Source organism: Heteronotia binoei, chromosome 2, assembly GCF_032191835.1.
Source record: "Heteronotia binoei isolate CCM8104 ecotype False Entrance Well chromosome 2, APGP_CSIRO_Hbin_v1, whole genome shotgun sequence".
Taxonomy (NCBI): domain Eukaryota; kingdom Metazoa; phylum Chordata; class Lepidosauria; order Squamata; family Gekkonidae; genus Heteronotia; species Heteronotia binoei.
In genome coordinates this window covers 39,806,054-39,826,196 of record NC_083224.1, presented here as the reverse complement: position 1 = coordinate 39,826,196, position 20,143 = coordinate 39,806,054, and the positions used below count along the sequence as shown (strand labels likewise).

General features: G+C 41.0%; 1 protein-coding gene across 4 annotated transcripts in view; it reads left to right on the top strand.

The window, feature by feature from the left end:
- Positions 1 to 20,143, top strand: part of ARFGEF2 (ADP ribosylation factor guanine nucleotide exchange factor 2) — a 65,093-nt gene that overhangs the window by 19,078 nt on the left and 25,872 nt on the right. For 3 of the 4 annotated variants that reach the window (XM_060230826.1, XM_060230828.1, XM_060230829.1), the window contains 13 exons: positions 1,656 to 1,875; positions 4,612 to 4,683; positions 4,966 to 5,129; positions 6,621 to 6,751; positions 8,278 to 8,512; positions 8,746 to 8,845; positions 10,881 to 11,020; positions 12,905 to 13,013; positions 14,682 to 14,883; positions 16,130 to 16,241; positions 17,370 to 17,575; positions 18,484 to 18,568; positions 19,445 to 19,616. In XM_060230826.1, coding sequence (XP_060086809.1) covers positions 1,656 to 1,875; positions 4,612 to 4,683; positions 4,966 to 5,129; positions 6,621 to 6,751; positions 8,278 to 8,512; positions 8,746 to 8,845; positions 10,881 to 11,020; positions 12,905 to 13,013; positions 14,682 to 14,883; positions 16,130 to 16,241; positions 17,370 to 17,575; positions 18,484 to 18,568; positions 19,445 to 19,616 — 1,948 coding nt within the window. The remainder of the gene's footprint in view (positions 1 to 1,655; positions 1,876 to 4,611; positions 4,684 to 4,965; positions 5,130 to 6,620; positions 6,752 to 8,277; positions 8,513 to 8,745; positions 8,846 to 10,880; positions 11,021 to 12,904; positions 13,014 to 14,681; positions 14,884 to 16,129; positions 16,242 to 17,369; positions 17,576 to 18,483; positions 18,569 to 19,444; positions 19,617 to 20,143) is intronic. The other variant, XM_060230827.1, reaches the window with a different exon arrangement.

Below are 20,143 nucleotides of genomic sequence, written 5' to 3'. Positions count from 1 at the left end.
TCTCGTGGGGGCCGCCGCAGCTGGCGCACTTGGTGGCCAGGGCTCGCTCCGACGCTGGTGGTCGATCGGCCGCTCGGGGGCGTTGGGTCGCTCTGTTGGGTGGCCCGGCTGGGCGGCGTAGCTGATGGGCTTCCTCCTCCTCGGGGCCGTCGTGGTCCAGCTCTTCGTGGTGGGCGGCTTCCATCTTGGCCCGGGGAAACGTTCGGGCGGTTCGTTCCCACGCCACTGCCTCGCTGAAGGCGGCCTGGAGGGTAAGCTCTTCTTTGGTGAAGAGCTTTTGCTGGAGCCTTTCGTCGCGGAGGCCCCACGTGAATCTGTCCGCCAGGGCTTCCTCCAGTTGGGGGAGGTTGCAGTTCCCGGCGAGTTTGCGGAGGGCCGCCAGGTAGTCCGCGGCGGACTCGCCCGCGATCTGGTCCCGTTTGTGGAACAGGAACCTGCGAGCCACCCGCGAGGGCTGTGGTGAGAAGTGTCCCGTGAGGAGTCGGATGATCTCGTCATAGGATTTCTCCGCCAGACGGGCGGGTGCCGAGAGACCCTTGGCGATCTCGAACGTGGCAGGCCCGCAGACGCTCATGAGAACGTCCCTCTTTGCTCCGGCGTCCGTGATCTTGTTGGCCCGGAGGTAGAACTCGACCCGCTCCGCGTAGGACTCCCATCCCTCTGGATTTGTCGGGTCGAAGGGCTCGAGGTAGCCGGTGATTCCTCCTTGGTTGGCCATGATGGCGGCGGCGGTCGCTTGTTGCCCAGATCTCCGCCGTAGCCGCTGAGGCTAGTATCCCATCCTCGTCGCCAGTGTAACGTACTCGGAACGGAGACGAGAGTAGGGCAACATGGTTTATTGGGAGCACGTAACAAGAGAGCGAACACGCGGGCCGGGTCCCGCTTATATACAATCCCGGGTACAGCCTACTGGGTTGGTCGGGCCAATCCTGCCCTGTTGAACTTCCCGCCACAGCTGGAGATAGGCGGGGAACTGGCTCCCGGCGCTGGGGCTCCTGGGACTGCCCAGTGGCCCCCCCCCGTCTGGTCGCATGACATTTCTTGATACACTACAGTTAGTCCAATGAATTTTGATATCCAAGGGCAAACTGTGGGCTTACACACTCCCTCCACTTCCCTGTTGCCCACAGAGTCCTCCTTCCTTTCCTGATTTGTTGGAACTATAGCTTTTCAGGATGTCCAGAATAGGCAAATCATGATATGCTAGCCAGGAATATGCTCGCAGATCTGACAAAAGTAGCTTTGACTCTCAAAAGCTCATATCCTAAAAATCTTCTGGTCTGAATCTAGCAGTTTTATACATGAGAACCCTAAATTAATCTTGGAATATCCATTACTATCTTGGTAATGTTGAAACTGAACTGCTATAGAGAGCTAACAAAATGGAGAGACAGTCTGAATTGGGAAAACCAAGAATCGCATCCAAACACAAATGGCTTGTGAAACACTTCCCATCATTATGGGTTGGAAAGAGGAAGCTTAATGAACCTCACCTAGTGGGCTCTGGCTCATGGAAGTTTGATATAGTAAATTTGTAGGTTACTTAGGTGTCATGAGACCTCTTGTAGCTGGATAAAGCAAACTTTTTCTATTAAATACTGCTTTGTTTATGCTGTGATGTATGCTGAAGAAACATTTCCGCCTTTATTTTTTAGATACAAGAGGCCAGAGAGTTAGAAAAAACAAATCAACAAAAATCCCACTCTCCCATAATTTATACTGCATCAGGGTCTCCAAAGATTGGCCGACTGCAGCATAACCTACCGGAGAGCAAACCTTCAACTCCTGTAAAAGCCGACCTGACTAATGGTGAGGCAGAAAGTGCAGAAAATGGAGAGCAGAAGCCAAATAACAATTTGACTCCTCCAGTACTCGGTAAATAAGCTTGTGATGTTTGTGCTGACATAAAGTAAAATGATTTGTTTTGAAGAAGAATGCTGATTTATACTTCCTCTCAGGAGACTTTTGCATTTCTTGGAACTTTGATAGTGTTCCTTTTAACAATCATTATGAAGTTAGTTTCTCTCCTATTTTTCTCCATTTTAACATACTTACCAAGAACAAGCAAAATTGCTTCTAATCCTGTTTAGGAATTGACTTGCCGCTACACATTGCAAGTCACAAAAGCTTTTTGAAATTAATAAAATGTAGTTAATCTGTGAGTATATGTGCAGTCAATGGATATGTGCAGCCGCCCTAAGCCTGCTTTGGTGAGGAGGGCGGGATATAAATTAAATAATAATAATAATTATTATTATTATTATTATTCTATTAGTTTCCTCCAAGTTTTTGGTGTAAAATTCAGTCCTGCAGGAGATTCGGTTCCTCAAGGCCTGTAAAACAGAAAAGTTGAGGCAGCAAAGTTTCCATTTATTTGGCATCCCGCAGTGCCCTCCTTGATACTGATACTCATTATTTGTACCAACTTCACAAACACACAGGTAGCACAACCTCACTCAGATAAAAACTGCTATTAGTGCCTAAGTTGCCATCTGATTTTATATTTGACTGCTATTATACTAATTTGCTTTTAATAATTAATTGTATTATTGTTTTTTACTTGTTGTACCGGCTCTGAACCTTGCAACACAGGGGAGGGGAGGGTAAAAATCTGAATAAATAAATGAAATTTTGAAAAGGACGGTATTTGGCAACATTAAAAAGTATTTGCATGGCGAATAGGTGGCCAAGAGGGAAAATGGACAAGGAGACAGAAACGTCATTAGCATAACCAGCTATTATTTGATTTTCAGTACTATATTTGAAACTGTGATACAAAGTGTATAACCTTTCTGGAGACTGTTAGTAGGGGAAATTATTATAGATGTGTAAACACACTGCAAAAACAAAGGCATTATGTCTAAGCTTTGAAAACTAGTGATTTGTTCGGTAAGAAATGAAGCAAATCAGGTTAAAATTATACTTGGATGTATTACATCTGGGGCTGGAGCTCTGTGTATTAGACATTTATCTATAGAATGAAACATCGGGGGAGCAACTTAATTTAAACCACTTTTAAACCAATGCAGGCATTGGATTGGATCTTTTGAAACATTAATGGAAGAGAGATCTGACAGCGCTGTTCCTTTGGCGCTAGCTGTTTAATGTTTGTGTCTTTCTTTGGTGTACTCCTGAGGTTGTGCAATGGCTGCAGTCAGATTTTTGGGACAATTTGTAACTGAAGCACTCTTGCCCATTAGTACAGCTTGTTCCCATGTGGCAGCACTCCTCTTCATGCTTCCCTTTCTCTCCTTCATAGTGCACTGTTTGAAATTTCCTGGAATAGCCCCTAAACTGTGTATCTGGTTAGACAAAGTATGGAATATTTATACATTGGAAAAGATTACAGATCATTTATTGCAATCTGAACTCTCCCCTAGACAGTCCAATTTCACTGAGAAATGGTTGCCTGCTATAGAATTTTTTGTCATCCCAAGATATAGTTCCAGACAAAATTAAGTCTCTTAACTTATTTTAATTTTTCTTTGCTACAAGTCATTGTTCCTGATACTTGGTTAAAGATTCTTCAATTACTTTGTTTAATGTTTAATATTAAATGTTGACTATGATCGTTTGTGATGTAAGTTACACCTCTTTGATATTGGTGAAATTCCTGTTTTATGAATGGATATTACTTGTTAACTGTTATTCTAACATTCTTATTCTTGTGAAACAACTGTTGAATTCAAAGTGTTCAAAATTTTTTTTTAAAAAAAAAGAAATTTCCTGGAATGACCATACTCCAGTTGGTTATGATGTGCTTTGGCAAATACGTATTTATATATAAAGAATCCAGACTTCTGGTGGAATAAACATCAGGTTACTGAGGCAGCTCTGTTTGGATGTGATTGCCTATTGGAACTTGATGTCCAGGAAGAGTTTTCATTGAAACTTGCAGAAGAAGAGAATGGAGGGCAGAACAAGTGGACTCCCTTGCACTGGCAAGATGCCACACTCATGGATGATCACCCTTTCACCTCAGCTTTTCCTGAGATGTTATTGCAGACCCTTGCTGTAGTAGAAAGCCAGGTTAGGGACAACGCAGCACACTTAGTGTTAGACCACTCTGTGACCACTTGCTGCTGTTTGCTGGTTATATAGTAATTATCCCAATGTAAGAGAGATGCAGTATCGAAGACCTTATTTTTGTTTTATCACTAGTATCAATCCCTGGTAATCTATATTATGATATGAAGATGATTAAATTAAAGTGCCAAGAATTGCTATTACTCTGAATCCCAAACTTTCTGCTCCATGCACTGATCATTGGTTTGCTAGGGATGACCAAATGGCCACTGTGCTTCCTAATAGTAACAGTGAACCACTGGGAAGTGAGAAATATGCAGTGGTAGGACCATTTCTGCCTCAGGCAGCTTGCTTTGTGTCACTTTAGAAATGCACTAAATAAATACATAATTGGCTTGAATATTTCTGATCAGTTTTTCATAACCAGAGGTTCATACTGTGTGTTAAAAAAGGCAATAAAAATAAGACAAACTTTCACCTATGAAGATGCGTCTTGTGTAACTTAATTATTTGAAAATATCCTTTAAACAAATTTTAAAACACTGGAAACATTTTCAAATGACCTTTTGATATATATTTTATCAGAAGAAGAAACTGATGGATGCAAACAAATTGTTAAAGAAATCTTGGAGGATGTGGTCACTTCAGCTGTTAGAGGTAAAACTTCTTTGGGAAAGTCTCTTGCTTTCTTCATGCCTTTGAGGAAATAGCCTCTTTTCTCCTAAACTATAGATCTTGAATGTGTTAAATAAGAAATAAATGCCTTCCTCTTATAAGATTCTATGTTGTAACCTCTTATCTCTGTCATAAAACAGGAGAAATGTTATCTGATTCTTTAGCAATCCTGTGTTCTATCAGTGTTTTCCAACTGATCTGTGTGAGATTATTAAAAAATAAATATTTATGGGAAAGTATATGGTAAAATGTTTGTCTTCTTAGCCTCTTTAGAAGAAGAAACAAAAATGCAAGCTGCATCTGAACTGGGTAGAATTCCGTCTGAGCTGGAAACTGTAGCCCCTGCCTCTCCCAGTGCTATTAGTGAAAATGCACAAGCAAATGGAATTCCAGATGATAGACAGTCGGTCTCTTCTACTGATAACCTGGTAGGATTCATAAGTGTGTAGTGAATTTAGTTTAGGATCATGACTTTCTGGGAAGAATTGGTAGGAGGCAAAGAGAAATGAAATTCAACTAAGGTGCTTTATGCACAAAAGTGGTCTTTTACACACATTGTTCTCTTGATCAGAAATCATGGGCTTATATTATAGGGATAATTACAAAAATCTTATTAGATCAACCTGTACAACTGCATCAGGTATTCTCCCTTCCTCTGTGTCTCAGTTGCTTAGATCAAATCCTGATCTATTGAACTTCCAGCGAGCAGGGTTTTTGTGGGCTGTGGTTCCAAACGTCCATGCTCTTGTGGTTTGAAGATTAGAGCAAAAATGCCCAAATCATTCTGTTACAACACAGCCATGTTTCCTATTTAAAAATGCCCTCCTGAACAGTTCGGTTTTACATAGTTTGTGGAAAACCAAATGTGTGGAAGACTGACCTCAGGCAGGCCATAGAGTGGGCACTACGGAGAATGCACATGTACAGGCAATTGTTGATCATGCCCATTGGAAGGGTGGCACCAGTAGAAGGCCCTGTTTGGATGAGCAAAGATGTCATAGCAGGATATAAGGAGGAGAGGTGATCCTACAGACCTAAGAGTCCAAGGCTATGAAGGGATTTGTATGTACAGTATTTGGTTAAGTAGCTTGCTTGGCTGAGGGCTGACCAGAAATATTTTTTTCAAAGTGTGTATGTGTTAAAATGGGTGAATTCACAGATTCTAATACATGTGCAAGTTGATATTTTCAAGATAAAACTTGGCTGATAACCCTTATTCACAGTGCTCTTCTAGAAAGCTAAAGGTTAGTTCAGATGCAACACCAAAATAATGGCTTAAAAATGTGTGAATGAACCCTGTGCTTGTGTGTTGTTTTCCTTCCAGTTATATGCAGGTGGAGTTGATTGTGAGTTACCACACACAACTGTTTGGTGTTACATCTGAAGTGGCAAATGATGGGCTGCTCTCCCTCTGAACCAGGTTGCAAATCTACTTCAGCTACAGTAAACTAGTGTGGCTAGAATGCAATGCCAAGCCATGGTTTATGTTAAAATGAAATTCACCGACTCTGACTCCATGAGTGGGGGAGAGAAGAGGAACACACAAGCACACGGCTGGTTCACACAGTTCCAAATCATGGTTTCATGTTCTGTCCCAGCATTGTAGTGCTCTTAAATACAATAAATAACTGCTTAATGTTGTTGGATTTTTATCTTTCTATTTCTTTGTCAAGGGCTATTGTGTTTATCTCATTTAGTGGGCTGAAACCAAATTAGCTTAGTTCTTGAGTTCTCTTACAGTGTAAACTGTTGTTCTTTTGGCTATAAATACAACTTTCTCTCCATTCTTAACCTGACATAAGCATTGCAGCTGAGAAGCATTCCTGTTTAGGTTAAACTTAACACTATAAGCCATATCCTGTTTCTAAACATCTGCACATTCTATATCTGTTCTTCTAACTAGTGATTTTCTGTTTTAGGAAACAGATGTCCCTGGTCCACAGACAACTGCCAAGTTCTCCCATATCCTTCAGAAGGATGCCTTCCTTGTGTTCCGGTCACTGTGCAAGCTTTCGATGAAACCTCTTGGTGACGGGCCACCAGACCCCAAGTAAGAAAAGATAAATCTTCCTGAGTTGTACCCCATCCAGAATGTTTATAGTCAAAATGAAAGAACAAATCAAACCCTAGTTGGCAGCTTGGTTTTAACTATCCGTGCACTGGAGCTAGTTTGGAAAATTCAAACAGTGTGCAGTGTGCAGAAGGCACATGGAAGTTTCCCATGTTCCTCTCCTTCACTGAAACGTCCTCTGACTGCTAGAAAGATCACTTCTGGGATCACTGGATTTGCACAGAGAAACAGCTGTGTGGGTCTGTAAGCTGGTATGAGGAAGGGCAAGGGAGTGAAATTTTTCTTTTCCCTCATTGGAGCTGGGTGCACAGAATGGGGAAGAGGAGCATTTTCAGCTCCTTGTCACTCCTCACTGCAGCCCCCCTCTCCACCAGTGTGGCTGTTCTCCATGTAGATTCCACAGTCATGGGACTGTTCCCTTTTGAAGTCAGAAACAGCCACACCAGTGGAGAGGAACGCAGAAGACCTATACCTGGGGTGGTTAAATTTGCTTAACATAAGAGACACATAGAATAAATGTCAGATGTTTGAGAGCTGTAAGACATGAATGCCAGATGTTTTAGAGCTGGAAGGAAGGCAAATAGATGGGGAGAGAGGAGAGGTGAAAAGAAAGCAACTTTAACTTTAAATGTATTCTCCCAGCTGCCAGCTGGCTTGGCTTTGAGAAGTGATTTCAAGAGACAAATGCCTTCTCCGAGCCGGCCAATGGGAGGGAGGACTTTGAGAGTCACACAAGAAAGAGTCACAAGTGGCTCCTGAGCTGCAGTTTGGCCACTCCTGACCTACACCTTCTGCCTGTAGAGTGGTAGGATTCTGTCTGTTGCCATATTAAAAATGATACTGTAAGGGGCAATCAGTTTTTAATGAATATGCCTTGTGGCTGTATTGGTGTGTCATTGTTGTTAGCGTTCCATTTAATGAAACTAGTAAGTGATGGTTTTCTAAATGATGATGGCTGGTTCCAGTTCAGGAGACACATCCTGAGAAATTCTGATGGGGGCAATTGCTTGGCTTGGCTTCACAGACTCAGAGGATTTGTATATTATCCTGCTTCCTGCAGAAAAGAAAGACTTGAGTATGTGTATGAGTTAATTACTGTATGCAAAAGAGAGAACTATATTTAGCACCTTAGGGATATTTTCTTTATTTACTTAAAACATTTTTATGCCACCTTTCTGCCCCTCTATCGATAAAGGCAGAGGATCCTGAAATACTCTTGAATGGCTGTTTAGTTTTTTACAATGGGAAATGGATGAAGGTGCTTGTGGGGCATATAAATGAAGGGCATTATTAAATGGCCTTCAGCAGAACTCTAGCATTGCAAAGGTCAGCATCTGGGAAGGTCTGTTTCAAAGTAATGGGTGTAGCCAAAACTACTATGTGTACTGAAATGGCTTAGAAACTATCCATTATTGAACACTGATGCGCAGTCTGGAACACTGTCAGACTGAAGCAATCTGTAACACAGCCCCACAAAGAGTTTGACTCAGTTCTCCTATTTTCAGGTCCCATGAACTGCGCTCTAAGATAGTGTCCCTCCAGCTGCTTCTCTCAGTCCTGCAAAATGCTGGCCCAGTCTTCCGGACTCATGAAATGTTTATAAATGCAATCAAGCAATATCTCTGTGTAGCATTATCAAAAAATGGGGTGTCTTCTGTTCCTGATGTCTTTGAGCTGTCCCTTGCCATCTTCCTCACCCTTCTTTCTAACTTTAAGACCCATTTAAAAATGCAGATTGAGGTAAGAGAGCTTTATTGTTTAAGTGTGTATAGTCTTTCTGTTGTATGAAAAAAATAAAAGGAAACATACATTGCATTGCTTTATATATTTCTGTCTCAAATTGGTATATTACCTAGTTGGAAATAAGTGGTGAATGGTTTCTTGTAACAAATGACTGTCTTCGGAAAAAGGTAATGAGGTACTCAGAATATGGGTCATGTTATGTCATCTGTGTTTCCCTTTGCTTTTAAAAGGTGTTTTTCAAAGAAATCTTCTTGAACATTTTAGAAACCTCTTCCAGTTCCTTTGAGCACAAATGGATGGTGATTCAGACGTTGACTAGAATTTCTGCAGGTATTTCATTTTAGAAATAAGTATCTTCACATCACTGAGGGGCCATTTTCCCTTTGTAGTTGCTTAGAATATAAATATAAAAAGAGTATTGGAAGGAATAGAGAAGGTAGATATAGTGCGTTGGGTCCAGACAGCTTTCCCCCTCACTCTTCCAATTTCTCTCCTTACTCCCATCCCACATGGGTTTTATCCACACATGTCCAGTGATTCCCAGCATAGCCTTTTCCACCAGAGGAAGATGTGGTTGGATCCATTTCTCTAAATATAATTGAGGGAGAAGACCACTAGTGTAGAATCCTTAGATAATAGACTGTGTGCTTGAGGTATTTCCTAGATACACCTGCCTGGACCAGAAAATCCCTAAACTATGAGGGTGGTTGGGCAGAGGGTAACAGGAGGAAATAAGGCAGTTGAATATTCCAGAAAGATCTGCAGAAGGTTGAATGCAAAGAAAAACGGGCTCAGGAAGGGCTTTTCATCATTATAATCACTTCTTTGTCTAGGATTTCTGGCTCCTGTGGCCTTCCTAGGTCCTCAGGGCAATAACTGCGTCTGTATTTGGATGCCTTAACCCAGGGCCTCATGTCTAATGGGGAATTTCTGTCTATGGGACTGAGGTACTAGTCCTTTTTGTCCTGCCCAAAGTTCCCAGGGCAAATTCATGAGCTCAGAAATGGTCCTGGCCCATTCTGGAGGGGAAGAAGAAGGGGCAAAGACTCTGGGGAAACATCTCTTAAGAGTTCAGTGTGCGTTTCCTGGAGTTGTTAGCCAGGTAGTTGCTGTGAGTAGGAAAGTGTACCCTCCCACAAGGAAGTGTGGGTTTGTTGGTTGGTTTAGGGATAGGAACCAAGGTGGTATGGCTGAACTAGGAAGCAATTCATGGTAGGCTTGTTAAGAACTTTACTCCATTAGCCCAGGGAGAAAAAAATTGAAACTAAAGTTTAGGGCATCTTTTAGTTATTTTAAAATTGCAAGCTATTATCAGCTGTTTGCACTTTGTTCTTTTTGTCCTTTTCTGTTAATACAAAAATTTTCTGTCCTTTTAATATAACTTTTAAAAACTGTCTCACAGGTTCAGTTGTGCATCTAGACTGCACTCTGCTAATGAAAGGAGGTGCTGCCCAGGAAGTTAGATAGTAGGGATTGGCTGGATCATCTCCAAGTTACAGGAAAATCCTAAATCCCGGTTGGTGGCAGCAAGACCATGGTCTCCTCCAAGGGTTAACAGTGACAAGTGGAATAGAAAGGGCCAAGGGTGTGCAGATTTACCTGCTGCTTGCAAAAGGGTACCTCAGTTGGATCCCCTTTCCAACCAGAGTCTTCTCATTCCATTGACAATTGTGCTGAGGGTTTTATAAAATCAATGAGGGTAGGCTAAAGAAAAGACTGAGGGACAGTGACATGCTTAGTGTCTGGCCAAGGATTTAAAACTGAGCCTCTGTAGCACTCTACTTTGCTCATATATTTTGACTGATATAGACTGTAGTCAGCCAAAGGATAAAGACCAGAGATTCTTGGGGATATAGAGGAAGGTTAGATGAAAATAAAGGGTCTTAGGGTTGCTGGCCTCCTGGTGGAGCCTGGAGATCTCTTGCTTTTACAACTGATCTCAAGACTACCAGGATCAGCTCCCCTGGAGAAAATGGCAGCTTTGGAGGATGGACTCTATGGCATTGTACCATGTTGAAGTCCCATCCTCCCTGAACCCTGCCCTTCTCAGACTCCTCCCCCCAAATCTGCAGATATTTCTCGACCCAGAGAGGGCAGTCCTGGGTCTTAAAGATATGGATGAACATTAGGCATTTCTTGCTTTCTGAACTTTAAGTGCGGAGTATCTTTTTTAGAGGGGGAGCTAAAGTGTTTTTGTAAGCTAATTTCTAATGTTCTAGTACACCAGTATGTTTTGTTATCTCTTCATATGCCCCTATCTTATACATTTCCTAAATTAAAAAAATGCTACTAGTTGTGAAGTTTTGTTGGATTTGTGCAGTATTTCCAGTTAACTGAATTCTCACCTTGTAAACCTTTGTTTCAGATGCCCAATGTGTAGTGGACATTTACGTTAACTATGACTGTGATTTGAATGCTGCTAATATTTTTGAAAGGCTAGTAAATGACTTGTCTAAAATTGCACAGGGACGGAGTGGACATGAATTAGGAATGACGCCTCTACAGGTAAGACTTTTACAGTGATATCCTGTGCAGAATTAAACAGTCTAAGCCCATTGAAATTAATGTGCTTTAGACTAGAGTAATTGTTTAGGATTGCACAATTAGTGACGTTTTGTTGGTTTGTTTGTTATATTTTTAAGCCCCCTTCCCTACACACAGGGCTCAGGGTGGCTTTTTGTTGTTCAGTCGCACAATTGACTCCGACTCTGCGATCCCATAAACCAAGTCATGCCAGGCCCTCCTGTCTTCCACCATTCTCCGAAGTCCACTCAAATTCATGCTTATAGGCAGTGTTGCTTGGAAGAGAGTGAGTTAGCTGAACTGATTGACAGCTCATGGCTTGGGAGACTTTCTAGTGTGAAAGGAGTCTAAAAAGTAGAGTCTGTTTCAGAGCAAGTGTGGTGTGGCTTTGTAAAAAGGAGAGGCTCTGGAGGAGATGGTTCAATTAATTTAATCAGTCTCTGTGTGTAAAACAAAGAGACACAACTCGAGAAGGGAATTAGTTCTCCATTTATAAGCTTAATATCCAGTGTGAAGACACTAAATCTGGAAGATAAGGATTTGGAAATGGTTTGAAGTGGCACTGAAAGGTCCTAAACATGCCAAATGCCCAGGTTATTGATCTTAAATAGAAGATAATAATCTTGCCAGACAAAAAGGGTCTAGTAGGAAAACTAGTCTTAAACACAAAGGGATAAAGCTGAGTACATTCTCATGAATATTAAATTCAAAAAGAATCATAAGGAAATCATGAGCAAGTAATATCTAAGCAAAAGCATTGTAACATCATTGTACTACCTTCAGTGTAATACCGTCAGCCTTAAGTCTCAAAACGTCTCTTTTATATTCAGCACCATGAGATGCAGTTTTGTAAATATATTTAACTTTCTGTCTGCCACTTCCACATCCTAAGCACTATGTAAATATTGATTCCCTTCCCTACCAGCTGGTTCAAATGAATCTAAACACTGTTAAATCTTTAAGTGTGCCTAGAGTGCCATTTCTGAAGGGGAGTATTGGAAAATTGATGCAATGTAAGTGTGATCATTTTGGAGGTGCTTAATGAAATGGTCACATAGTTACAGGGGCATATTGAGAGAGGCAATCCCAAAGGTGTGTGGTTCCGTGATGTTAGCATTTCACACTACTGATTCCTTGAATTAGTATCTTCTAGTTTTTCTGTTAACTTCTACAGCTTGTTCTTAAAGACAGTTTTGGTTCATACTCGGGATAGCACCAGTGGGACTTTGTTTCAGATTGGGTGAAATTAATGCAGATGATGTTGCTGACTCTTACACGGGCCAGGGGATGCGGGGGGAGGCCCCACATTTGCATAGTCAGCCTTCAGTCCCTAAACCCTGGTTAATTGAATGTTTGCACCAAAAACATAGACATTTGCTGATTGGTAATTCCTATATCCATGTCGATTCTACATTTTGGTTTTAATTCAGATATTTTGCCAAATTCCAAGGCTTAACCATGGCTTAGTTAGACTTATGCACTAGGAGAACATGGCTTGAGATTGACTGGCAAATTAGAAATCATGGCTTGAATTTGGCATGCTGTCATATTTGGTTTATAGCCGTATTTATGTTAACTGTAATCTGGGGTGATAAACCACAGTTAAAGCTGTAGCTGTGCTTCTGGAGGCCATTGAATCTAGAGACTAGAGTCTTAACCATATAGAGAAGAAAATCAAGGAAGGAGATCTAAACCGTGCTCTTTCCTTTGTGTTTGGAATTTCAGACTGTGGTTTTTGTTCTCAATTCTGTCTGGCTTGATGTCCAAATGGAACCTATTCCTTTAATTCTTGGTACCTGAAGTCCTTGACCTGTTGATAGTATAGTTTCTCCTTCTTTGTTTTGTTTTGTTTTTATTTCTGTACAGGAACTAAGCCTAAGGAAGAAAGGTCTTGAATGTTTAGTCTCAGTTTTAAAGTGCATGGTAGAATGGAGCAAAGACCTATACGTGAACCCAAACCATCAGGCCACCCTCGGTGAGACATTGCTGTGGTTTCTGCATATAGAAGCATACTTAAAATAAGGGTGCACATGAGTTTCCGGCTATTTTCCATCATGTTCCAAAGGCTTGATTTTGGTAATTGGTGTTCTGTTATCCCAGTGCAGGAATTTCTGAGACAAGCTTTGCAATGTGACTTTAATTTTTTTTTTAACTAAAGAACAGTGAGCAAGGATGTACATCATGGAGTGACTGCGGCTTATATAGATGGCAGCTTCCTGATTGGATGCTGCTGCATAAGAACTATCCTGATGAAAAAAGGTACCTCTTGCCCTGAGGCATCCAATGTTCACTTCACAAAGCCAGCTGCCCCTGCCATGGGCCTGTAAGAAACTTGTGGAAAAACATGAGGTTGAATTCTCACTTGAATTTCTGCAGGTGAAGGGCTGGGGGCAGTTTTCACTAATTCTGCCCTCCATGGGAAACCTCTGATATAACTACAAGCTATTCCTGGGTCCATCATCACCTAGAAGCAACACTTCAGGGGGTGTTTTGGACTGTTGATTGAGAGGGGGTGGGAATGTCCACAAAATTTACCTCCCCTTGCATCTGTAGAAATTCTAAGTGCAAGCCTTAAGAATTAGTAAACTGGTGGGCTATATTACTTTTTGGTCTCTTCTAACTCTAATTCTGTTATGTAAAATTGTTGGTCAGTATTTGTTTTCTTTAACAATAAGTGTCAGGCTCTGTAACTCTATCATACTGAAATTATAAAATACTAACCAAATGGACTTTTCTATACGAACCCCTAGCCTTTGTGATATTGTAGTCACCATGCATATCAAAGGGGACGTTTGAAGTGTTAACTTTGTTTAGGTTGTTAAGGGAGCAAAGGAATGTGACCGTTAATAGATACCGCCGCTGGCCAGCATCTTCCCAGAGGCTAGGAGATAAGCAGAAACTCTCGTGTGAAAGTTTGCACCTTCACTCCCTGTTGTTTTGAGAATAATGTCTTTGTTCAGATATTGCTTTGATATAGATTCCATAAGACCGAGAAACACCCCTGCCAAGGTGTTAGTCTCAATTTCTGTTTCAAGCTATGAGTGTCCAATAAAGTATTACATTGTCTCAAATGAATACAGCCTTGAGTCTCCATCGCCTGACAATTAGCTCCATTGACCTGAGGTCTTGAGCTGAACAATACAATGTATTTAAAACAAGGATCACGTCAGAAGCATTATGAATAATATTTAAAAAAGGATTATATCACTAATAACATTAAAATATATAAAATCCTCAAAGTCGTTGCATTAATGCAGAGGTGCATCTTACAGATATCATAAGAGTAAAAATTGGCCACAGCCTACATTGCCTCAGGTTTAACATCAGCCAACAGAAAAGAGTCTACCTAGAGTTCAATGGCAAGATTATATTTGCTCAGATCCAATGTTCTTGTAATAAGGACTATTGATTGCAAGGATAACAAAACATGATCAATGGTTCTGATCATGCCAGATGCACAAGAACAAAGACAATCAGAGAATGGAATTTGTACAAATCACCCCCTCAATTCAGCTGTGGGCAAAGAATTCAGCCTGCCAAGCATAAAGGTGCTGTGATTGCTGAGAGTGGAGTATCTGTTTTCTGCCAACTTACTTCATTCATCACTTGTTTTAATTAGTATCTCCTTCACTTTCACATGTAGGTCCCGATAAGTCTTCTGATCAGGAAATGGGTGAAGGCAAATGTTTGGACATGGGAGGAAGAAGAAGTAGTGCAAGCTCCTTAGATTCAACAGTTTCCTCGGGAATTGGGAGCGTTGGCACCCAGACCATGCTCCATGATGATCCTGAGCAGTTTGAGGTTATCAAGCAACAAAAAGAGATCATTGAGCATGGGATTGAATTGTGAGTTGGAGTTATTTAAATAGAGTGAAATGTGCATTTCTTATGGGGGTTTTTTTGGTTTGCTGAGTTTCCTTTATTATTTACTGCATGAATGAAATGAAAAAAAGGGCATTGGCAAAGGAAGTAAAAAGAGAGGTGTGCCCCATATTGGTGTTGTATGGGGAGTTATGCTGGAATCCTGAACACACCTCCTGGGGAGTAAATCTCATTCAACTCAGTGGGATTTAAATCTTGAAGTAAGATTTAGGATTTTGTTGCTGCTGTTGTATAAAGTGTGTGTGTGAAGTGCAGTCAACTCGCAGCCAACCTTGTAGACTTTTTGAGAGACTAACAGAGGTGGCTTGCCATTGCCTGCCTGTGTGTAGTAACCCTGGACTTACTTTTGGTCTCCCATCCAAATACTAACCAGAGCCAACCCTGCTTAGCTTCCGAGATCTAATGAGATCAGTCTGGCCTGGGTCATCCAGGTTGTATAAAGTTTTATCCTGTAAATTTTTTAGCTGGCATGTTTGAGAGATTCACCTCTTTTGTATTTCTTATGTGTTATGTCATGCAGCTTAAAGAGAGACTGGCAAATTAATAACAGAATTCTTACAGACCACATATTGGAGATTGTGGTGAAGGTTACAGTGACAAAAAGATGCCTCTGCTTGTTGCTTAGTTGGCCTGTAGAGTTAGTTCTACCATATTGGATGAAAAATATGTAGCTTTTGAAAAAAACTTGCATCTCATGTGGTGGTAATTACAACTTGTTGAACTGATTTTGTACAGCTTTCCTCTAATTTTTGCTTTTCTTACTTGAGATGCTGTGCATATAAACATAATGTTCCTTTTTTAGAAATAATGTTGACATGTACTGGTGTAGGTAAGCCAGCCTCCTGGGGATCCCCTAGAATTACAACTGATCCCCAAAGAACAGAGATCAGTTCCCTGAAGAAAATGGATGCTTTGGAGGATGGGCTCTATGGTACTGTACACCGCTGGGGTCCCTGTCCTCTCCAGGCTCCAATATCCAGGAGTTTCCTGACCTGGATCTGGCAACTATACTCCCACCGCATCCTCTGCCAGGGGTGCTGGTAACCCTACACTGTAGTATACAGTTGGGATTCAAGCAAGTGTCTTAAATCTGATTTATATTTAATAGCTTCTAGACATGCGTACTTCAGGATGCACATTTACTTTGATCTTTTAAGAATACAAATGATTTCTTTTCTGAATCTAACTGATCTTTCCTTCCTCATTGTAGGTTCAACAAAAAATCAAAGAGAGGCCTGCAGTACTTGCAGGAGCAGGGAATGCTTGGCGTAACAGTAGAAGACATAGCACAATTTCTGCACCAAGAAGAGCGCCTCTGTTCTGTAAGACTGGATCTTGCATTAGCTCCCCTTCAGTGTGATTCTTTCAACATTGGTGTACATCATTGTGCACTTTACACAGCATATCACCTGGGGAATGTGTGTGTGTGTATAGATATCACACCATTGTGCACATCATTGTGCACTTTACACAGCATATCACCTGGGGAATGTGTGTGTGTGTGGCTGTGTATAGATATCACACCAGTGAGCTTGCCAATGGTATTTGGCTGCTTCCTTCTGCAGGAGCAGAAGCAGTATTATTTAGTGGAGGGAGTAGTGTGCTTTGTTGCTTGTGACTTCCTTAAGGCTTGTTAACATGCCTTGCAGTTGTGTTTTGCAACTTAAACGTCAGGCATGTTTTTGCAATGGTAATTCTGTTTTTAAAATACTAATATTGTAGAAGGTATCTTTCTAGATTTAATTGAAATCAATTACAGGTGAAAGAATTCTGTAATGCAGTAGGAGTGTCTGGTGTAATTTCCTGTGTGTTCGTCTGTGCTGCATTGTAAAATTACTGACATGAGGTCTTGAAATACTTGTGATGCCCCCATGACCTGGATAGCCCAGGCAAGCCCGATCTCATCAGATCTTGGAAGCTAAGCAGGGTCAACTGTGGTTAGTACTTGGATGGAGACTTCCTTGAAATGTGCATCTAGGAGGAACAGGGACAAGCTGTATTCAGGCCCTCAGTAGGGGTCAGTCACCAGACTTCGTGCAGGCAGATAAACACACATATATTTGCACAAATATACAAATTATACAAAAAAAGAGAGATACTTGTGATGCTTTTAGATCGTGCTAATATTTGAAGAAAGGTACAAACAGTGGGCTGGGGCTGTGAAGAAGATCCTACTGGGAACATGAACATACGTGATCAGGTTCCAATAAAGAGATTGTACTTAAAATCTCTTGTTTCTGTACAGAAAATAAACCACTTCACATTGCTTACTTTCCACTGATGGCTTTGAATGTTGTGGTAGTGCTGATGGTGAACATGATGATTTGGCTTTGCGATATATTTTGCAATGTCATTAAAGCAATTTATCAGTGTCAGATGTTCAAAATGTTTCACAAGTGTTTTTTCTTTATTTCTTTTCTGTGTTGTTTTGTCTTCCTTTGTGTTGTCAGAGCCAAGTGGGAGAATTTCTGGGAGATAGTAACAAGTTTAACAAGGAAGTGATGTACTCCTATGTAGACCAGCTTGATTTCTGTGGAAAGGACTTTGTCTCTGCTTTGCGTATATTTCTGGAAGGATTTCGGTTACCTGGTGAAGCCCAGAAGATTGATAGGCTAATGGAAAAATTTGCTGCTAGATACATTGAGTGCAACCAAGGGTAACTTGAAACTCATCAGTCAAACCATCATTTAAACAAATTAATCTTTAGAAATATCAGTTTGGAGTAGATAGTTCTTAGGCTACCTTTGATTATGAGCATGCTAAGCAGGATGTCCAGGCAGAAAGTACATTCATAGTTATTTAAAGAAATACCTTTTTAATTACCAAGCATTATACCTATTTTATTTAAATAGGCTGTGATCAGCAATGCATGACCTCTTCAAATCAGCAATATGTATTCTAAAAACACAAACTTCTTGTGTCCAAATTCTAACTAGATGGTTAGGGGTCAAGGATCTAGGTTCAGATCTCCACGTTGCCATGAAGCTGCCTGCATAACCGTGGGCCAGTCATGCACTCTCGGCCTAACCTATCCTGCAGGGTTGTTGTGAAAATAAAATGGGACTGGAGGTCCATTCTTGCCTCTCTGATGTTCATGGAGAAAAGAAATGATTTTAAAATGTGCTAGGTAGATACAAAAGTGTAGTTGTACCTGAGGAGAAATTTGTTTATTATTTTTATATTGTAGTTATTAATCACTGTGAGACATTGAATTCTGTGTAAGCTCAGGCAGAATGTTTCTGCAGATTTTTAGCGCTTGGTATTTGGCAAGTGGTCCTCCCCCATTAAGGTTGAATGAATAGCATGACTCTGTCATATTCTGAATTCCTGAGCCTACGGAATTATAGAATTAGCAGGCCCCTGTTGATCTTTGACCATATCTGTACAAACTGTGGGGACAGCCACCACCCACAGCTGGACAAGCAGCTTAACGTCTGCTTTTCATTAGGAAATGGCTGCAGTGGAATCTTTCTAAAGGTGTCTTCTCTCAATTGGATCTCTACATGTAATGAGATGACTGAGCAAGCTTTAAGGTTCTAAAGGTCTGTTTTCTTTTCTTTTCAGACAAACTCTTTTTGCTAGCGCCGACACTGCCTATGTTTTAGCGTATTCTATTATAATGCTGACAACAGACTTGCACAGTCCTCAGGTATATTTTTTACAGTGTTACTAATATGTGAAAAATTGCTTCCCCTGCGACCCTTAGCTCTTTTATTTTTTCCCTGTTTCTCCTCCTCATTGTGGCTACTGCCACCAGAGCGTTTCGTTACCAAAGCAACCCCTCCCAGTGGCGAGGTCTCTGCCTCACATTGTGCTTTTGGCAGTCTGCTGCAGGTTTTAGTTCCCTCTGTCAAACATCACCTAATGCTTGAAGGAAAGCACCAATATCTGCTGCTGATTCCCCACGGATCTCATTCTTGTGACTCAATTGTCTCAGTAACTCAGAAGGGTGGCCAAGAACTGGTCATGTGTTCTTGCAAGAGCTTAGCCAACAAGGAAGTTTGTGGTTTCTTTTTGTGATGTCTGTGCACATGCATATATCGTTCTTTATTTTACTGAGTTGTTAAGGTAACCCACTTCAACTTTTTGTATTTTTCTGCAAATTTTTTTTTGGGGGGGGAGGGTGGGTGGGTTTCCTCTGAGTTTGCAGAAGCCTACAATGTAGTGCTGTATGGTCCCTTTCCTGAGCTAGTGTGATGTAGTGACTAAAGTGTTGGATTAGGATTCAAGAGGCCCAGCTTTAAAACCCTTCTCTGCAGTGGAAGTTTGTAAATGTCTCTCTCAGCCTGGCCTTTCTCACAGGATGGTTATGATGATAAAATGGAGAGCAATGATGTTAGACATTTTGGGTCCCCGGTGGGGATAAAAGTGGGCCACAAGTATCTAAAATACATGAAACAGTAAGTGTTTGTGGATTTAATCTGCGCTGTATGGGTGAAGCACATGTGGCTGGTAGATATATAGATTTCTGAAGATATAAGGATCTCTGTACAGTTCTCAGAACGTATCTATTTTGCCTTTAAAGGTGAAGAATAAGATGACAAAAGAGCAATACATAAAAATGAATCGTGGCATCAATGACAGCAAAGATCTTCCAGAGGAGTACTTATCTACTATCTATGATGAAATAGAAGGGAAGAAAATAGCAATGAAAGATACAAAAGAATATGCAATTGCAACTAAATCTACTAAGCCAAGTAAGGTTTCAGCAGCAAACCTCAACTGATAAAAGGATTAGGCTTTTTGGTATTTTATTTTCTCCGGGTATCTACTTCTGGCACATTGGAATTGTGATTATTGGACTTTGAGCAAGGGAAATTTGGGTTTGTGTTCTTATTCAGTTCTGAAGCTCAGTGGATGATTTTGGGCCAGTCTCTCATATAGAGTCTAAACTACTTCATAGGGTTGTTGTCAGGATGCAACTGTGCATATATTTAATTCCTGCCTTTTCTCCAAGAAGGTACATGTACTCATGGGACCTTAGCATGGGAGTGGATTGGGTGTGGTGGGTAATTTGATCTTGCAGTGTAGTGTGGAGTTCAGACTGCAATCTTGCTAGCTCTGTAAGGTAATTTCAACTTCAGCAGCATACATTCCTATGCATGAAAGAGAAACACAGGAGATGAGTAAACAAGGCATAATGTAATACTTTGGATTTCTGTCTTATCATTTCCCAAATTTAAGCTCCCATAAAATTGATATGAGATTAAAACTCAACATTTGA